The 15,597-nt window shown below is 36.2% G+C and overlaps 2 protein-coding genes across 3 annotated transcripts in view; one reads left to right on the forward strand and one right to left on the reverse strand.

Annotated features, from left to right (window-relative positions):
• Miro (mitochondrial Rho GTPase) overlaps positions 1-4,298 on the forward strand; it is a 68,153-nt gene extending 63,855 nt beyond the window's left edge. Inside the window, exon 22 of one of the 2 annotated variants that reach the window (XM_089249219.1) lies at positions 3,052-4,298. In XM_089249219.1, the coding sequence (XP_089105345.1) occupies positions 3,052-3,055 (4 nt within the window). In that variant the 3' untranslated portion in view covers positions 3,056-4,298. The remainder of the gene's footprint in view (positions 1-3,051) is intronic. The other variant, XM_089249220.1, reaches the window with a different exon arrangement.
• A 5,360-nt stretch (positions 4,299-9,658) lies between these two features.
• The window catches only part of LOC149069376 (Na(+)/H(+) exchanger protein 2-like), a 48,134-nt gene continuing 42,195 nt past the window's right edge, over positions 9,659-15,597 (reverse strand). Inside the window, exons 11-12 of the mRNA XM_089249222.1 lie at positions 13,102-13,251; positions 9,659-10,123 (exon numbers count right to left, since the gene is read on the reverse strand). Of these exons, the coding sequence (XP_089105348.1) occupies positions 9,783-10,123; positions 13,102-13,251 (491 nt within the window). The 3' untranslated portion in view covers positions 9,659-9,782. The remainder of the gene's footprint in view (positions 10,124-13,101; positions 13,252-15,597) is intronic.

Here is a 15,597-nt window from a genome sequence, read left to right on the forward strand (position 1 = left end):
TTTTCACACTATAAATTAATCACAGAGGGGCCCCTGAAAAGCTGGTTTGGGGGCTCGAAATCTAAATTCCAGCCTAAGGGCTCTGCTGTAGGATGTAGGAGCCTCTCGGTACATGAACATAACATGGTCCCGATGGGTCAAATGGGTCCTGATGTGTGCTAGAGTTAAATGAATATTTGACCCAAAATCGTAACCGACTTCCGTCACTCAAAAACTTCACCCACTTCCGTCACTTGGTTGCTTAGCAACAGGCCCTTTTCGAATTTGTGATTTTATATTATAGAGTAGATATATATTTATTTATTTACTTGTTATCAGCAATAGAGGATTGGGTGTCTAAAAAAAATTGAATGATGGAATCATAATGGTTGAGCCTTATAGGAGAGACTGTCATAACTTGAAACAGTATTTTTTAAAAAGAATTTCCATAGCACTTTTTACCGTAAAATTTTCACTAAATTCATGTATACTGAATGAAACAACATATGAAATTTGAATTACCTTTGTGGTTGCCTTTAAACAGGTTAAACTTACAGATAAAAAAAAAAGAAAACATTACTGGAGAAAAAATATATAATTAATATTTTTTTATATAAATCACATTTTGAAATGAAAAATATGTAAACAATGACACAAATATGATTATTAATATATGCACACGCAAAAATAACTATAATGGAAGTAGGAGCGTACTTATATATAAATTAAATGCATAATTATTCCCCAACGTGGGCGTTAATGCCCCCTGGGGGGTGATGCAATGTTCCACGTGGCTATGGGACAAAAAAAGTTGGGAAACTATGTTCTACATGATACTTGTAGAAAGGAAAATGAAATGTTTTTGCAGCTTTAGTTTTCTCAGTTCCTTTGATACTAGGGTGATTGCATTAGAGATACAACATCTGTGATGTCAGCATTTTCAATGTCTGAAACTGATGGGTGGGTAATAAAATATTTTCTCCCCTCTCCTGCTAAGGAAATCCACTTGGTAAAAGTTTTTGTTGGAAGTATCTCATATTCTGAACTTTGTTTTTTCCAACAAATTTGACCAGGGAATAACCAAATACAGATGGAAGAGAAGAAATGGGCGTAGCTGAAGTTTTTGTAGGAGAGAAGTACATAGAAGTGTATAAGAACTAAATTTGCAAATATAAAATGTATGAAAAAAAAGCAAAAGAGGAAGAGTTAAAATTATTAAAATTTGAGTATTTCAAGTTTTATACTATTTCAAGGTACACTGTCTTTTTGTTTCTTTCAAGGTACATGATGTTCCACTATTTGTAAAAAATATTAATAACTTTATTCACAGTGCTTGGTATGATTGAGCATTCGGTATGGTTTATCAGGTTATTGCATAGATTAAAATTACTGCTGTCCCTCAGTATTCGTAGGGGTTACGTTCTGGTGGGGAGGGGGGGGGATGTAACTGGAAATATGGAAAATCTGAGTAACACAAACCATAAACTTTTATTTTTTAGCCATCTTGTTTGTATGTGCTTGTCGACGGGGGGCGTCTAATGATTCTCCGTAATGTTTTTTTGAAAGAATATTGTGGTGTCTGTGAGCTGTTTCTTCTTCAGTTAATTTGTTAGTAAATTTATGGTAATTTACCACACAATCCCACCCTTTGACACTGGCAATGGTTGAAAGTGGCAAAAGTCTGAAGAGCCTTTGCTGTTGTCAGTTTGAAAGAAAGAAGGAAAGCATGGTAACACAAGGCTTCCACTTTCAATTTTTATACTTGCAAAAAATGTACCATAGATGGGTCCCTGTCCTGGAAACAATTCATTGCCGATTATTTAAACTTACAATGATTATGTTGCTCATAATGAACTTGCCTTCCACTTCTTAATCTTAATCATCACACAGTATCGCTTTGGTGTCAGGAGCATTCAGCTCAATTCTTCCATTGCTGTTAATTAATTCTCCAACTTCTATGTCCACATCATCGAAACCTTCTCCATCCACCTGCTTTGCTGAAGTGACAATATATTCTATAACCTTTTTGGCAGGTTCTATAAAATGTATGTTTCCTTTTGCACACATTGTGACCAAAAGTTTTTTGAACACGAGATGACTTTTCTCATCTCTATAGCTTCCATGATTCAAGCAATGACACTAACGGCATCAGTGAAATTCATCCAGAATTTTAAGGCGTTTCCTACATTTGTATATTTTTCAAATACCTGCACAATTATCAATGAGTGATGTGTATAGCAACCCATAAATGTTTACATAACCATTCGATCAAGCAGTTGAATGCTAGATATAAAGTTAGAAGGCATATAGAGGAATTAAATACTAGATAAAACTTTGTTAATGTTAATAAATGTTTTTAAAACGTTTATTTAACATGCACAGTTTATATTTTGTTCCCATACGAGAATTAGCACTGCAACAGTGTTTTTCCAGAAAACTGGGAAGGAGACCGCAAGTATAAACTACAGCTAGAATATAGTCCATTAAAACCATTTCAAGCTTTACTGTACCCAAGTTACAGCAGTTTCCCCTACGTGTCTTGTTTTTGTACATAAATATATTTTAGCTACTATTCTCAAACTACATTTTGTAAACCCCCTAGTATGTCATGTCTCTTCACAATGCCACTGCAGTTTCTAAAGATCAGATATTATGAGTGCCTCAAAATATTTGAACACTTAGTCTTATTTCTAACTGTATGCAACAAATGTGAATAGTTTAAGAATCTTTGAACTAGAGTAACATGTTTTTAAACTAATGGACATATTTCAAACCAAAGATGTGAGATCAACTTTATTTATGTAATGATAAATTGATGACATATTATTAAAAGTGGTGTAATTTCATCCCAAAATCTGCTCATCTTCTTCTTCATGCAAACGATTTTGTATTTCTGGCATCCAAATTTCACAAATTCTGGTACTGTGATGTTACAATCATGCTTCTTACAAATTGTTTAACCATGAAGCACCATGTTTGGTTTGTGCGAATAAAACATTTTTTATTCTATAATTTCATGTATGTGATGCAGTTGGCCTAACTAAAATTGTTTATTTTTTATCATTACTGTAGGTAGCATATACTCATGCTATGTAGGAAATACACCTTTTAGTCCAAAAAGATGCTTAAATCATCTACGAGTGGAAGTGTCTGGAAATGTATATTATTGAAGTCATCTTCGATCATTAGGGAAAAAACTGATGATTATTTCGAAAATTTGAGTGAATATGATGTCTGTATTTCTCATGAACTTGCAGAATTCACAGTTTAATATGGTACTCACTAAGTTTTTTTCCCCGTCTGATTCTAGCCAATGTATATAGTATCAAAATTAAAATTTTATTACTCTTGTGAGTCTAATTGCATCATTAGAATTATCCTGTCTGGTAGACACAGTATATGTATTGTATCAGTAATTTTGATTTCAGACTTTTTTTTATGAAGTGTGTTTTTGATTGGCAGTACTTATTAGTATTTTTTTTAAATGTTTTATCTGCTCTCAATCTGGTTAATTGGTTAGGACAGAAAACCTTAAAATGCTTTGAAAAAGTTTTGATTTGTTTATTTAAGTACAGTCGGCTTTGCTTTAAAGAATATCAATGTTTCCAGTGCATGATACATGTGATTAAGCAGAGTATTCAATTATACTGGGAACACATGAATCACTATTTGATGTCATTAGTATGCAAATGGTTATTAAATGAGCAATGGTAATTAAAAAATAATTTACAATAATAACATAAACAACAGTAAGCTCCAATAATAAATAATCAAATATCTGGAACAAATGAAAGTATTTACTTAAAATTATGATTTCATTTGACATTGCCCATAAAAGGAATACTTTTAACTGATTGTTTTTTCCCTGTGTCAATGTCTAATTTTTGTAAAAACAGTTTTGAAAACGTCATTTGTCATCTAAGAGCATTTAGAATAGGCGTTTTAAAACAGGATAGTTTTAACATTTTTCAAAAGTGACATTTCACTTTTGCCAATAATTTGGCTGAAACTTCTATTCCGCTTGGTTTCCTCATAGCTAGGGTTACCAGATGTCCCCCTTTTTGATGTTATTTCAAGCATTCTTCCTTGTTCCCGAAAATTCACCCTTTTGTCCTCCTTTTCTAGTTTTTGGAATTACAGTTGGCCCCTGTATTCGTGGTTTTTTTTCCTTCATTGAAATTTTTTTTTTTTGCCAACACTCAGTGATCGTCATTCACGTGTTTTGTGTACAAAATTTGAATTGTACATGTTTAGGATGGCTCATTTTTCTAGTGCTACTGATAATGTTTCGAAAACACAAAAAAAAGTGAAAACTTTACAAAAAAATTTGATATATTGACTATATATGTTTGGCAAAAGTAAATCATTGCTGTTGCCCACTATTATAGAATCAACAAATTTATGGCAAGATATATCAAGAAAAAGGAATCTGAAATTCAATGAGCTGGTCAGCTGGGGCTGTAGCTGCACCTATGGCAGCAAAAACTTTGCATTGCCTAAGGGATCCATGTGTTTCTCATAAAGAAAATGCTGTTTTTTTTGTGGGTCAAGACTGCTGCAAAAAAGGTATTCCAATTGATTGTAATATTACAAATGAAAAGGCGAAAAAATTTTACTCTTCTATAAAGGAAAGAGCTAGTGAAACGTCTATTCCATCAGAATTTTATACAAGTAAAGGTTGGTTTCATAGGTTTAAGAAACGATTCAGATTACGAAATGTGGGAATCACTGGTGATCAAGCCTCTGCTGACCAGGAGGCAGCTAGAAAATTTCCAAAGAATTGGCAGAAAATTGTTGAAGAGAATTGTTATGCACCTCAGCAGGTGTTTAAACACTGACGAAACAGCATTATTTTGTAAGAAAATGACGTAAAGAACATTTATCACCCAAAAAGAAAACCCAACTCCTGGTTTCAAGGCAAGTAACTTACTATGTTGTTTTGTGCAAATGTATATGGGCACATGATACAGCCCACCGTTATTTTCAAATCTGTGAATCCGTGAGCATTGAAGGGAAGAATAAGTAAAAGCTCTTAGTATTTTGTATAACAAAAGGGCTTGAACAACGAAAACACTTTTCCTGGATTGGTTCAAACAGTGTTTCGTTCCGGAAATCAGGAGATACATCGAGATTGAAGACACACCATTCAAAGTTCTTTAGATATTGAATAATGCTCCTGGATACCCGGATGTCAACGAGTTCAAAGTTGATGGTGTAGAAGTTCTTTTTTATGCTTCCTAACACAACATCTATCATTCAGCTCCTTGATCAGGGGGTAATGTGAGCATTCAAGGCTCACTATACATGTCACACAATGGAGATGATTCGGCACGCAATAGAAGAAGATGCAAATGCAAAAAATGTCTTGAAAGTATGGAAGAATTACACTATTGCTAATGTCATTACTGTCATCACTAGAGCCGTGGCTCCTGGAGAGAGAGGCAGTCAACTCGTGTTGTATTAACCTTTGGCCACAACATGTTCCAGGACACGAATCATTTTTACAAAGCCAGCTGAATAAATTATAAAAGACATTGTCGTGTTAGCGAAACAGGTGGGGGGGGCGAGAAGGGTTCAATGATATATAGAAGAAGTTGAACAGCTAATTAATAGCAATTCAGAGGCATTAATCGAAAAGGAATGTAATGCTGCTAACTGCTCCTATACTAAAGCTGTACCAGATGAAGAAGATCAAGATAAAGAAGTGGAAGAGAAGTTCACCATGTGTAACATAGCGGAAAGGCTGCGCAAGTTCAAATCAGCAATAGATTATTTTCGTGACAAAGATCTCTATATGGTACGTTCTTCACATGTAGAAAAATTAGTAGAGGATCTCCTTATCAACATACTCCAACATACTTGATGATATGCCGCTGTGGTGGTCGAGTGGTTATAGTGACGGACTCGCGATGCGAGGATCCGGGTTCGAACCCCACAGTGGTGGTCGGCTGAAGTTGGTTTTCTGTGGTTCCCAACTTCAAGGCGCAAATGCGAGCCGATCTGCCCGTTAAAAAGTCTCGCCACAGAGAGCAACAGTCCTACAACGATAAATCATTCAATCATAACACTTCACTCATAGTTAGAAAAACTAGTGGCAGATGGCAGCACTACACATAACAAGCATTACAGAGAAACAACAAAACTTCACGTCAGGTTTCACTACACGTACACGCACATTCCCGCATGTACCGATTCGTTGGGGGGTTCCGCGGGAAGGGGGGGGGGTGTGTGGGCGGGATGCATGTGTGGTGTAGTAGTAGTAGTAGGTAGGGCCTCCAAAAAATGGCTCGGGGATCCATGATGTTCTTAAGTCAGCCACCTCGTTAGGCAATTTGCCTGTTGTGGCGTTGAATTTGTATATGAAGAAGAAACTGCAAATAGAAATCACAATGTTCTTTCAGAAAACATTGCCACCCTCTTTTACATATCCTTCTACCCCTGCGTCACCCTGCTCTTCTCCTGACGTTCAATAAATGAGATATATACAAAAAACCTATGATTTAGATCAGCGGTTCTCGACCGGTGTTCCGTGGAGCCCTTGGATCTTCTTGTGCACTCTCCAGGGGCTCTGCGGCCGCTCGAGGAAAATTAAAAAAAACCACTGAAATTTAAAAAATAATTATAAATATTTTAAAATAGTAAAAATGAATCAGTAACTTTGATGAATAATTAAAAAATTGGCCTACGGGGCTCCGCCATGGAATTTTTACTTAAAAGGGGTCCGCAAGTCAAAAAATGCTGAGAACCGCTAATTTAGATTATTTGCAGATTTCCGTATTCCCGATCACCTCCACGAATGCAGAGTAATGCCTGTATTTCCCTTTTTTTAATGAGAAAATTTGTTTTCCCCCTATGAAACATATATACATAAGAGTAGATGACTGCCTAATAATACTCAAAAAATCTTCAACGAATAAGGCAAATACCAGGAAATGCTCAAAAATTCTTAATGCATTTTGACAACTATATGGGTGGCGTCTTCATACGATAAGAGTATCACACTGACCGAGTTTTCTACTTGGATTGAGTACCAAATCTTTAGTCTCGGTTGCTCAGTGGAACAAAAAACAATACGTCTGTTCAAGGCAAATGTTGTGGCAAGAATGAATCGAAGTGCCTGCGTGTCTTGCAACTACCTGATTGGCTGCTTGAGAAATTAACTATCAGATTGGTCTATTCGAAGTTTCTTTAAATTCCCGCTCGTAATGAATTTAAGCCATGGCGATGCGATCTGTGGTGTTGATGTACTGTCGTTTACTAATTTGTTTTTGAAGGCCCAGATGTATATGCCTTTGTGGAAGTCTAAATTGGTTGTGAATTTTTCTCTTTGTTAAAATTCTAGCTTCCTGAAATTTGAATCTATGGCCCTCTTGCCAGCAGTGAGCGGTGATGGTCGATTTTTTACATTCTTGATTTTTAACACAGCGAGCATATTCATTTAATCTAGTTTTTTTTTTAAACCAAGAGCCTGAGCAACCACTGACAACTTGAAGATTTGTCACTCAATCAATGTAAAGAAAGCCAGCATTCCCAAACTGATGAAAAAAAAATTTATGTTTCTATCTTTTGCACACTGATTTTAATTTAATTTATATCACAAAATACACATTTGAGTGCACACATATCATGTTCAGGCAAAATTGCTAGGTGATTGAATTAAGGTGAATTGAAAGATTGAATTATTTCCGTATGATTTTTTCATATGTATCGAATTTACCAACTTCATTCAGGAATTACGTATAATTATGGGTAACTGAAAATGATAAAGAAAAACTTAATTTTCATTTATGCTCATTCCAGTACGGCAAGGAAAACATTGGAACATAATCTTTGCTATTGTAAAAATGAATATTTATTAACTATCAATTTATATATATGTACTGACATCTCATCATCATTTCTCCCTCTAACCTTTGCACTTATGACATAGAATTTGTGATTATTCAAATACAGTATGTGTTGTGTGCATAACTTATAATTTATTGTGTTTTTAGCATTTGTCTTCCAAACTGAGTGGAGCAAAAGAAACACATGAACATATTAATCAAGGAAAAAAGTTTTATGTTTCTAATTTTTTTGTGGTAGAAATTGCAGAAACTGCCCGTATATTTGTTTCTGTTATCATTTATATATATTATAATTATATAGGTTTTCACCCTCCTTTCCAAGTAAAAGATAAACTGTTAAAAGAAGGAGTGGTATATATGTATTTTGAATAAATTGACAAGTTCTCATTTGGATTGTGTTATTGCAAAAGGAAGAGTCTTAATTTGGTACTCACCCATGATGCAAGGCATTATGGTAAATGGCACATATATTTGTTTTATGCAAATAAAGCACATACCATATTTTAACAAGTATAAGAGGAACCACACACACACACAGAGGACCGCAACTAGGATTTTTGCCACCTGTGGCAAACATGATTCAGCTGCTCGTGGCAAACGTTGTTTTACATGATAAAAACATTATTTTGCCACCCCCAGAACTTTAAAATTCCTTAATTTTGTAATGGTGTTCTTTGTTCCCACTTAAAACTGCCGCCCCCTTAAATTCTTCCGCCTGGGGCAGTTGCCCCACCCCCCTCTAGTTACAACCATGAGAGGAACATTGTATATAAGGAACCCCCCCCCCCCCGGAGTTTTTGGGCTTAAAATTTGGGAAAGAAACTTGAAAAGAGGTAAGTGTATAATATTATCCATGTATGAGAAACCCCCTTTTTTTTATTTGGAACCTAATGTTTGGTAAAAAGGAGTTTTAAAAGGAGATCTTATACGTGTTAAAATATGGTATATACAAAGTATGATTTATATATAGAGGAACTAAAAAAAATTTTATTTGCCCAGAATCTTGTTTGACATTGATTATATATATATGTTTGCTTTTTGTGGTTTTTTTTTTTTTTTTTTTTTTTTTTGCAGAAGTAAAGAGAGATTGTATTGAAAATTTTGTTTTATAATATTTTTATGGTATGTGCTTGAATCTAATACACACATTCCCCCCCCCCTTTCCCATCTTAATTAAGCCTGTTTATCTGGGTGTGTATTAGAGAAGGTAGTAAAGTACTTTCATCTGGTAGGCATATAAAGAAAATTTGAGTGGATGTCATTGTATTACATTCCCTTTGATGTAATATTGGTTTTTTAATTATCTCTTTTTTGTGATGTGGAAGAAGTTAATAAAATTTATAGTTGTTGGATATGATATAGCAACCTGATGAATACAGCAATAATTCTAACCCTTTCCTCTTAATCTTAACAACGTAAAATCTGAGTATTTTAGAGCGGTTAATCAAAATTACACATGCAGTTACAGTAGTTAAGTCAATTCCTTCCTCATGAGGAAGAATCGATGCAAATTTTTTTGACATGAACAAAGGAACAAAGTGACAATTCAATTAATTCTCTTTGACTTTCCGAAAGCATGTGTCTGACTAAAGTTTAAATTATCTGCATGGCATAATCATAAGATTAATTGTATGAACTGGTTTTTTTTAACAACGTTGCATCCACTAGTGCAATTTTCATAAATGTAAGCAAGATCTGATTGCAGTGAATCCAAGTTTTTAGGTTATAGTGGTTCAGGTTTTACCGGTTATAATAACGGTGTCAAATGATTTTGCGCGAGTCGAGATATATATTTTTTTTCAGTCATAAAACTGCAAATTAGTCTCGACATTCCATTTTAGAATATTTTATTGTAAGGAAACTAAATAAATAAATCATCTCATTCTTTTTACATATATCCAATAATTTACAATTCTCTACAAATGCAAAAAAATTACATTGTTTTGTAATCAATATTTACAGTTTTGTTCCATAGTTCGATTGACTATTCATCTCGCTTGCAAATTGCGAGCTTTTGTCTTCACTCGAATCGCGCAGAGAAGTAATTTTCGGGTGATAAGGATTGTTCGTTTCGTGGCTGGCACTCGACGGAGACCATTCGGTCCCACCAGCTGGTTGTGTTGGCGACGACGGATCGCTGTACCGACGATTGCGAGGAATCGTTGACTCTTGCGGCTGCCACTTTCGGAATTGCTGTGCGTCTCCCAGGGGATCTAGTCGTAGATCATGGACGGATGTTGGTTGTTCGGAATCCGAGGTGATGCTGCCAAGCACAGTCGGACTGGCACTGGCGTGCACTGAAGTTAATCAAAGGAAAATTCCATATTATAATTAGATACATGTTATAATTCTTTTTTCAATTTCACTCGCAGAGCGAGTTGCGAATTTTTAAGTACTAAAAAAAATGTCATCATACGAAGAAATATCGTGCTCCAGTTTTCAAACAGCAGGCTTTAAGCATGGCCCTGGCTGCAAGCATGTCTTTACTTGATTGGGCTCTGACAACGCAAACCTCCACTTATTATCGTATCGTAGGCATGAATCGTCATTGTGTGTGTGTACCGTGCTTTCATGAGAAGCGATCTCATCCCATATGGGGTAATTCAAGTAGGATTTGCTGACTTTTGATGACAAGGGGGTTTGAAGGTTGCTTATGTCATCAACCACCCCTTTTTGTAGATATGAAATATTCTAGGCTGCTGACGGGGTGGGGGGGGGGTCAAAAATGGCTGAAAATCTGCCTACGCAATACTTGAATGACCCCTATCGATTGATCGCATCTCAATATCGGCATGATTCGAATATGAATTTTAAATTTCTCCGGTAATTGCCGATTCATTCTACTGTATAACTGGTTTACGTTTCAGTGAAGAATAGAAATTTCTATTTTTATATTCCAGAAATTAATGTAAATAAAATGATCTTGGCTCTGAAAGAGCAGTGAAAGAGTTTAATTATTTCAGTGGTGCCATCTGTTTAAGAGACAGGCAAGTGAATTTTGTTAAATTTCGTGTTCAATGCTAACGAATTTATGTATGTTTGTGTGTGGGTGCTGTATTCCAGTGTTTCTTAACCTTTTTTCGCCCATGGCCCAATTTAGATCGAATTTTCTCGTGTCCTAGTGCGAGATAACTTTTTCTTATTGAGTTTTTAAATTAATAGTGAATTTTTTTTATAAGGTCAATCTCTCTCCGGACCCCTAGGCTAGAGTTTTCTTGAGAACGCTCTAAGCTAGGCCATCTCAACATCATGGGCCTCAGGCAAAGTGATATTCTGGGCCCATTAGCTGAAAGTAACAACTAATGTGTTAGTAACAACTTATATGTTTCATATTTACATATTTCAAAAATCGTGACACCAGATCTTATGTAGTTCTTCTAAGGGCAAGAGGCCACAGCCGGCAGGACCATCTTAACAGCACCATAGCCTCAGATTTTTCTAGACGTCATTAGCTGGAAGCTTCCAAGGGCCTTCCGGACTGAAAATACCAGTCTACCGATTTACATCCTTTTCTGAGTTTTTATTAAAAGATTTTAAAATGTTAAAAATCGTAGTATCGCATCTCATTATCCTATGATAATAAGGGACAACTCCCGTCACATAGCTGCCAAGTCTCCCGAATTTTTCGGGAATCTCCCGAATTTTAGCTTCATCGCTCGACCTCCCGAAAAGTTCTTAAATCTCCCGAATTTTTACGAAAATCACAAAAATCCATAATTGTCCCTAAAAATTCCCTACTTCATTAAAAAAAATCCCCGCTTATGAAAACAATCCCTAAGGAATTTCTTGTGGGGCATGAAGCCTCTTTTTTTCCCCTTTCGAAATCACGTCGTAAATGGGGAAATTCCCTTTGTAAGGAAGTTTTACAAACCCTCTGACAAGAAAGTTGTTTGTCTTATCGTGCAGGGAAATGGCTTAGCAGCCAATAGTCCTGGATAATAATTGGATAAGATTATAGTGACGCGCATATGGTCAAAATTTCTTTTGTTGAAGTTACGTACGTGCGATATAACAAAACACGAATACTGATAAGCAAAAACATATTTAATCAATTTTAAAGATACTTATTCCGATGAATTTCCTTTCATCAAACGTTCCAGAAGAGGGCCGACTTTTTCTTTTTGTACAAGTTGTGTTACGGACATAAACATCGATCATGGTGGAAAGAGTGACATCATCACTCATGTGAAATGAAAAAAAAGACAAGCAAGTGTCACAAAAAGTCAGTGTTCTTCAAAAATTGACGGTGTTTTCCTTCATCTTCCAATGATTTTGGGGTCATTCGCGCAGAATGTTTGTTCACAGCGTTTCTGATTGAACACAATATTTATTTTTACATCATTGAAGTTTTGGCCTCCACTTTCACTACTTTTTTGCGTAGGAATTTTATTCCCAAGGGTTTAACTTCTATGTGTGTAAAATCCCTATTTTAATTTGACTTCAGTTTTTGAGTAGGGATTTTATTCCCTACGCTTTAACTTTTATGTTTGGAAAATCCCTATTGTATTTATTAGGGAGTGGTTTTAGCATAAAATACGGGTTTGCGCGAAAATCTCCCGAATTTTCATTTTCAAAAGTTGGCAGCTATGCCGTCATCTCCCGGAACATCCCGAAAAGACCATGTCCCGGGTTATAAAAGATATCCCGGTTTTTAAGCGATTCCGCGGTATTCTGAAAGTAGTCGCATTTCTTTCCCACCAACACATTTCACTTCAAATAGCTTCATTTTTTCACACCTGAATTTTTTTTCAGAGCTCTCTTTCTCTCTCTCTCTGTGGCCCCTTAAATACCTGCCATGGCTTTCCTTCTATCTGATTTTTACCCACACATGACCATCCCTCAGAATATCCCAGTGCCATAAGGTACTCACAGACCTTCCAACTCTCCGGATTTAGCGGGAGACTGGATTTTTAACCCTTCCTCCTGCTCTGCGGATTTTTTAAAAATTTTACGTATTTTTGAGGAAAATTAGATTGTCCGCGAGCGTGCACGTTGTCGTGCCGTCAATGACTACCGCCATCATTAGGGAAAACACCTATAGAGGGCAGCCAATAAGAGAAATAGCCTTCATTCACGTCACAAGCTTCGTGCGGAGGCCTTGTTATGTAGGTGGTGTTGAGACAATGCAGAACCTGCCTGGGGAGGGGGTTGGAAATTTTTCTTAATTAGATTTCTGTATTCCAAAAGTTCGCACGTCTGTACTTATATTTTTCGTTTTATTTGCACTCTAATGTTTATACATTTCACTTTAAATTATGTTTTTTTTTATGCTTACCGTCAACGGTTTTGTTAGATGCAGACGCAGGAGGAGCCGCAGCCGTGAAAAAAATGCCGTCGTCCTCTTCGTCGTCGTCATTCGAAGGAGGTGGAGGACTGATCACCAAAGTGCACGGCGGAAAATTATGCGACTCCCCTCCACCTGAAACTGATGCAAAATGAAGAAAAAAGGTTTCGTCAAACAATTTAAATTTTTCATAAAAGGTGATATTGCGATCAGAAAAAGTATAAAATGGTTTTAAAAAATTCAAAACGCGAAGGCATGTTAAGTGTGATAGAGTGCAATGGTATTCATATCAACGAGACGTATGCAATTCATTCAATGCAATCAATACACGCTAGCCTTTCAGTTACATTGGAAATTAATTTATTCATTTGTCTATAGTTCATTTGTCTATATAAAGTGGATACGTCGGAGAAATTGGTAAATTGGCATTTTTTAAATTTATGAGAAAATTATCCAACTCAGAAACGAAGATAGAAGAAAAAATGTCTAAATGCTCTTTAAGTGGAAGAGAATTATCGTATTATAAGGAATTAACACACCAAGACAAGCAGAAACAAGGTCACCTATCACTAATATAGTTATTTCTAAGAAGAAATTTTTTTTTGAATGAAAATAAGATATTACTATTATTTTCCAATATCGTCTGATGGGACGAGTATTTAGTTGTTGCAACCAGGACCGTAACTAGAATTTTTGCCGCTCCCACTACTTTAAAATTCGATATTTTTATAACGGTGTTCTACTCCTATCTAAAATTGCTGCCCCCTAAATTTTGCCGCCCCGGGGCATTGATCCCTCATCCCTAGTTCCGGCCCCCTGGTTGAGACGAATATTCACATTGGTTCTACTGTATCTTATGTATGATGGAATAATTCATTTATATATGTCAAGGAAACATTTTCTGAATATTATATCGAGGTGTTAACTCGGAAAGAAGCGTCATCTGGTCTCCTTCGGGACTCGAAACCCAGATGTTCTTGCAAACCGGGCAAGCATGCTATCACGTTTCCGAATTCACCTAGGTATAATATCCAGAAAATATCAGTTTCCTTGATATATTGGGCCAAGGAAAAAACTGTCTTATCTCTTCTCTACGGTACCGTCCCACCTTAGAGCCATTTGCTGAAGCCATGCCCCCCCCCCCCCACAAGGGGTGGGCTGACAAGGCTCCAGCCCTGGGGCCCGGGACGATTTTCAGTTTTTTGCTTTTTTACGCTATAAATTCATCATGAATGGGCCCGTGAAAGTCTGGTCGGGGACCCCGCAAAAGATCCCAGCCTAGGGGCCCTGCTCCAGGATGTGGGGCCATGGCTGAAGCTTAGAGAGGCTACTGGTCAAAGTAAGAGTTGCAAGTTACAAGCGGCTTTGTGTTACTGGTAGCCGATTCTGGGACAATGGATGCTCCCATCAAGATAAGGGGAGGCTCGCTAAATGGCGCTGCGTATTATGATGACGTTTCTTTCCTAAGACGTCATCCCATGATAAAAAAAATTCAAAGAGGGATCTTTCGTAAATTATCGTTTGTAAAAGGGTTGTTCTTAACTTATCATTTTGCATTTTTTTAACTTACTTTTTTCAACCAATGACGTCGTTATTCTAAGTTCAAAGAGGTTTCTAACTTGATGAGATAGAGGACTTGTTCTTAAATTATTTTAAAGTAAAAATTTTCCAAAATTATCGTATCTTTCACAAATTATCATTTGCATATTCGAAAATAAGTTAATATGGCGTCAAATATATATCATCTCAATCGTTTGTAAGTCTGAAGTTTAAATTTGTCAAGTCGTTCTTGGAATTTTTTTTTTCATAACGTGAAGGGGTCATTCCGAAATTACTCTTTTTTAAGTCTCAACAATGACGTCACCCTCTTCTAGGGCCTCTGTAAGACATTTTTGAAATTTTATAATTATGAACGACCGCTTCATACCGTTATCAGTGAGTATGTTAAAAAAACTTTGCATAGACCGTCTAAAGCAGCGGTTCTTAACCTTTTTTGACTCGCGGAGCCCTTTTTAATAAAAAATTTCTATAGTGGAGCCCCGTGTGTATGGGCATATTTTTTATTTATTCGTCAAAGATACTGATTTATTTTTATGATTTTAAAATATTGATATTTTTTTTTCTTCAAATTTACTAGTTTTTTTTATTTTCCTCGGGCGGCCGCGGAGCCCCTGGAGAGTACACGGAGCACTGGTTGAGAACCGCTGGTCTAAAGAATTGTTTGCTCGAAATTCAAGCAATAGGGAAAAACGTGAGTTCTGTTGATATTGTAAGCAATTTAGCGAAAAAATTTACGATAGCATAGCATAAAGTATTAACTGTTACGGATGCGCAATGGATTATGCCAACCAGTTAGGACACGAATGGACTTGAAAGAAAACTTGACGTATTGTAAGTACAGCGATCACGCGTTCGCTCTGACTGATTTTCACGAAGTAGCTAAAATATTGTATGAAAGATGTGATGCTAAGATTACCGAAAAATGCT

Source organism: Pholcus phalangioides, unplaced genomic scaffold (genome assembly GCF_987345545.1).
Source record: "Pholcus phalangioides strain wild (caught in Gottingen) unplaced genomic scaffold, Ppha-v1.0 ptg000022l_1, whole genome shotgun sequence".
NCBI classification, from domain to species: domain Eukaryota; kingdom Metazoa; phylum Arthropoda; class Arachnida; order Araneae; family Pholcidae; genus Pholcus; species Pholcus phalangioides.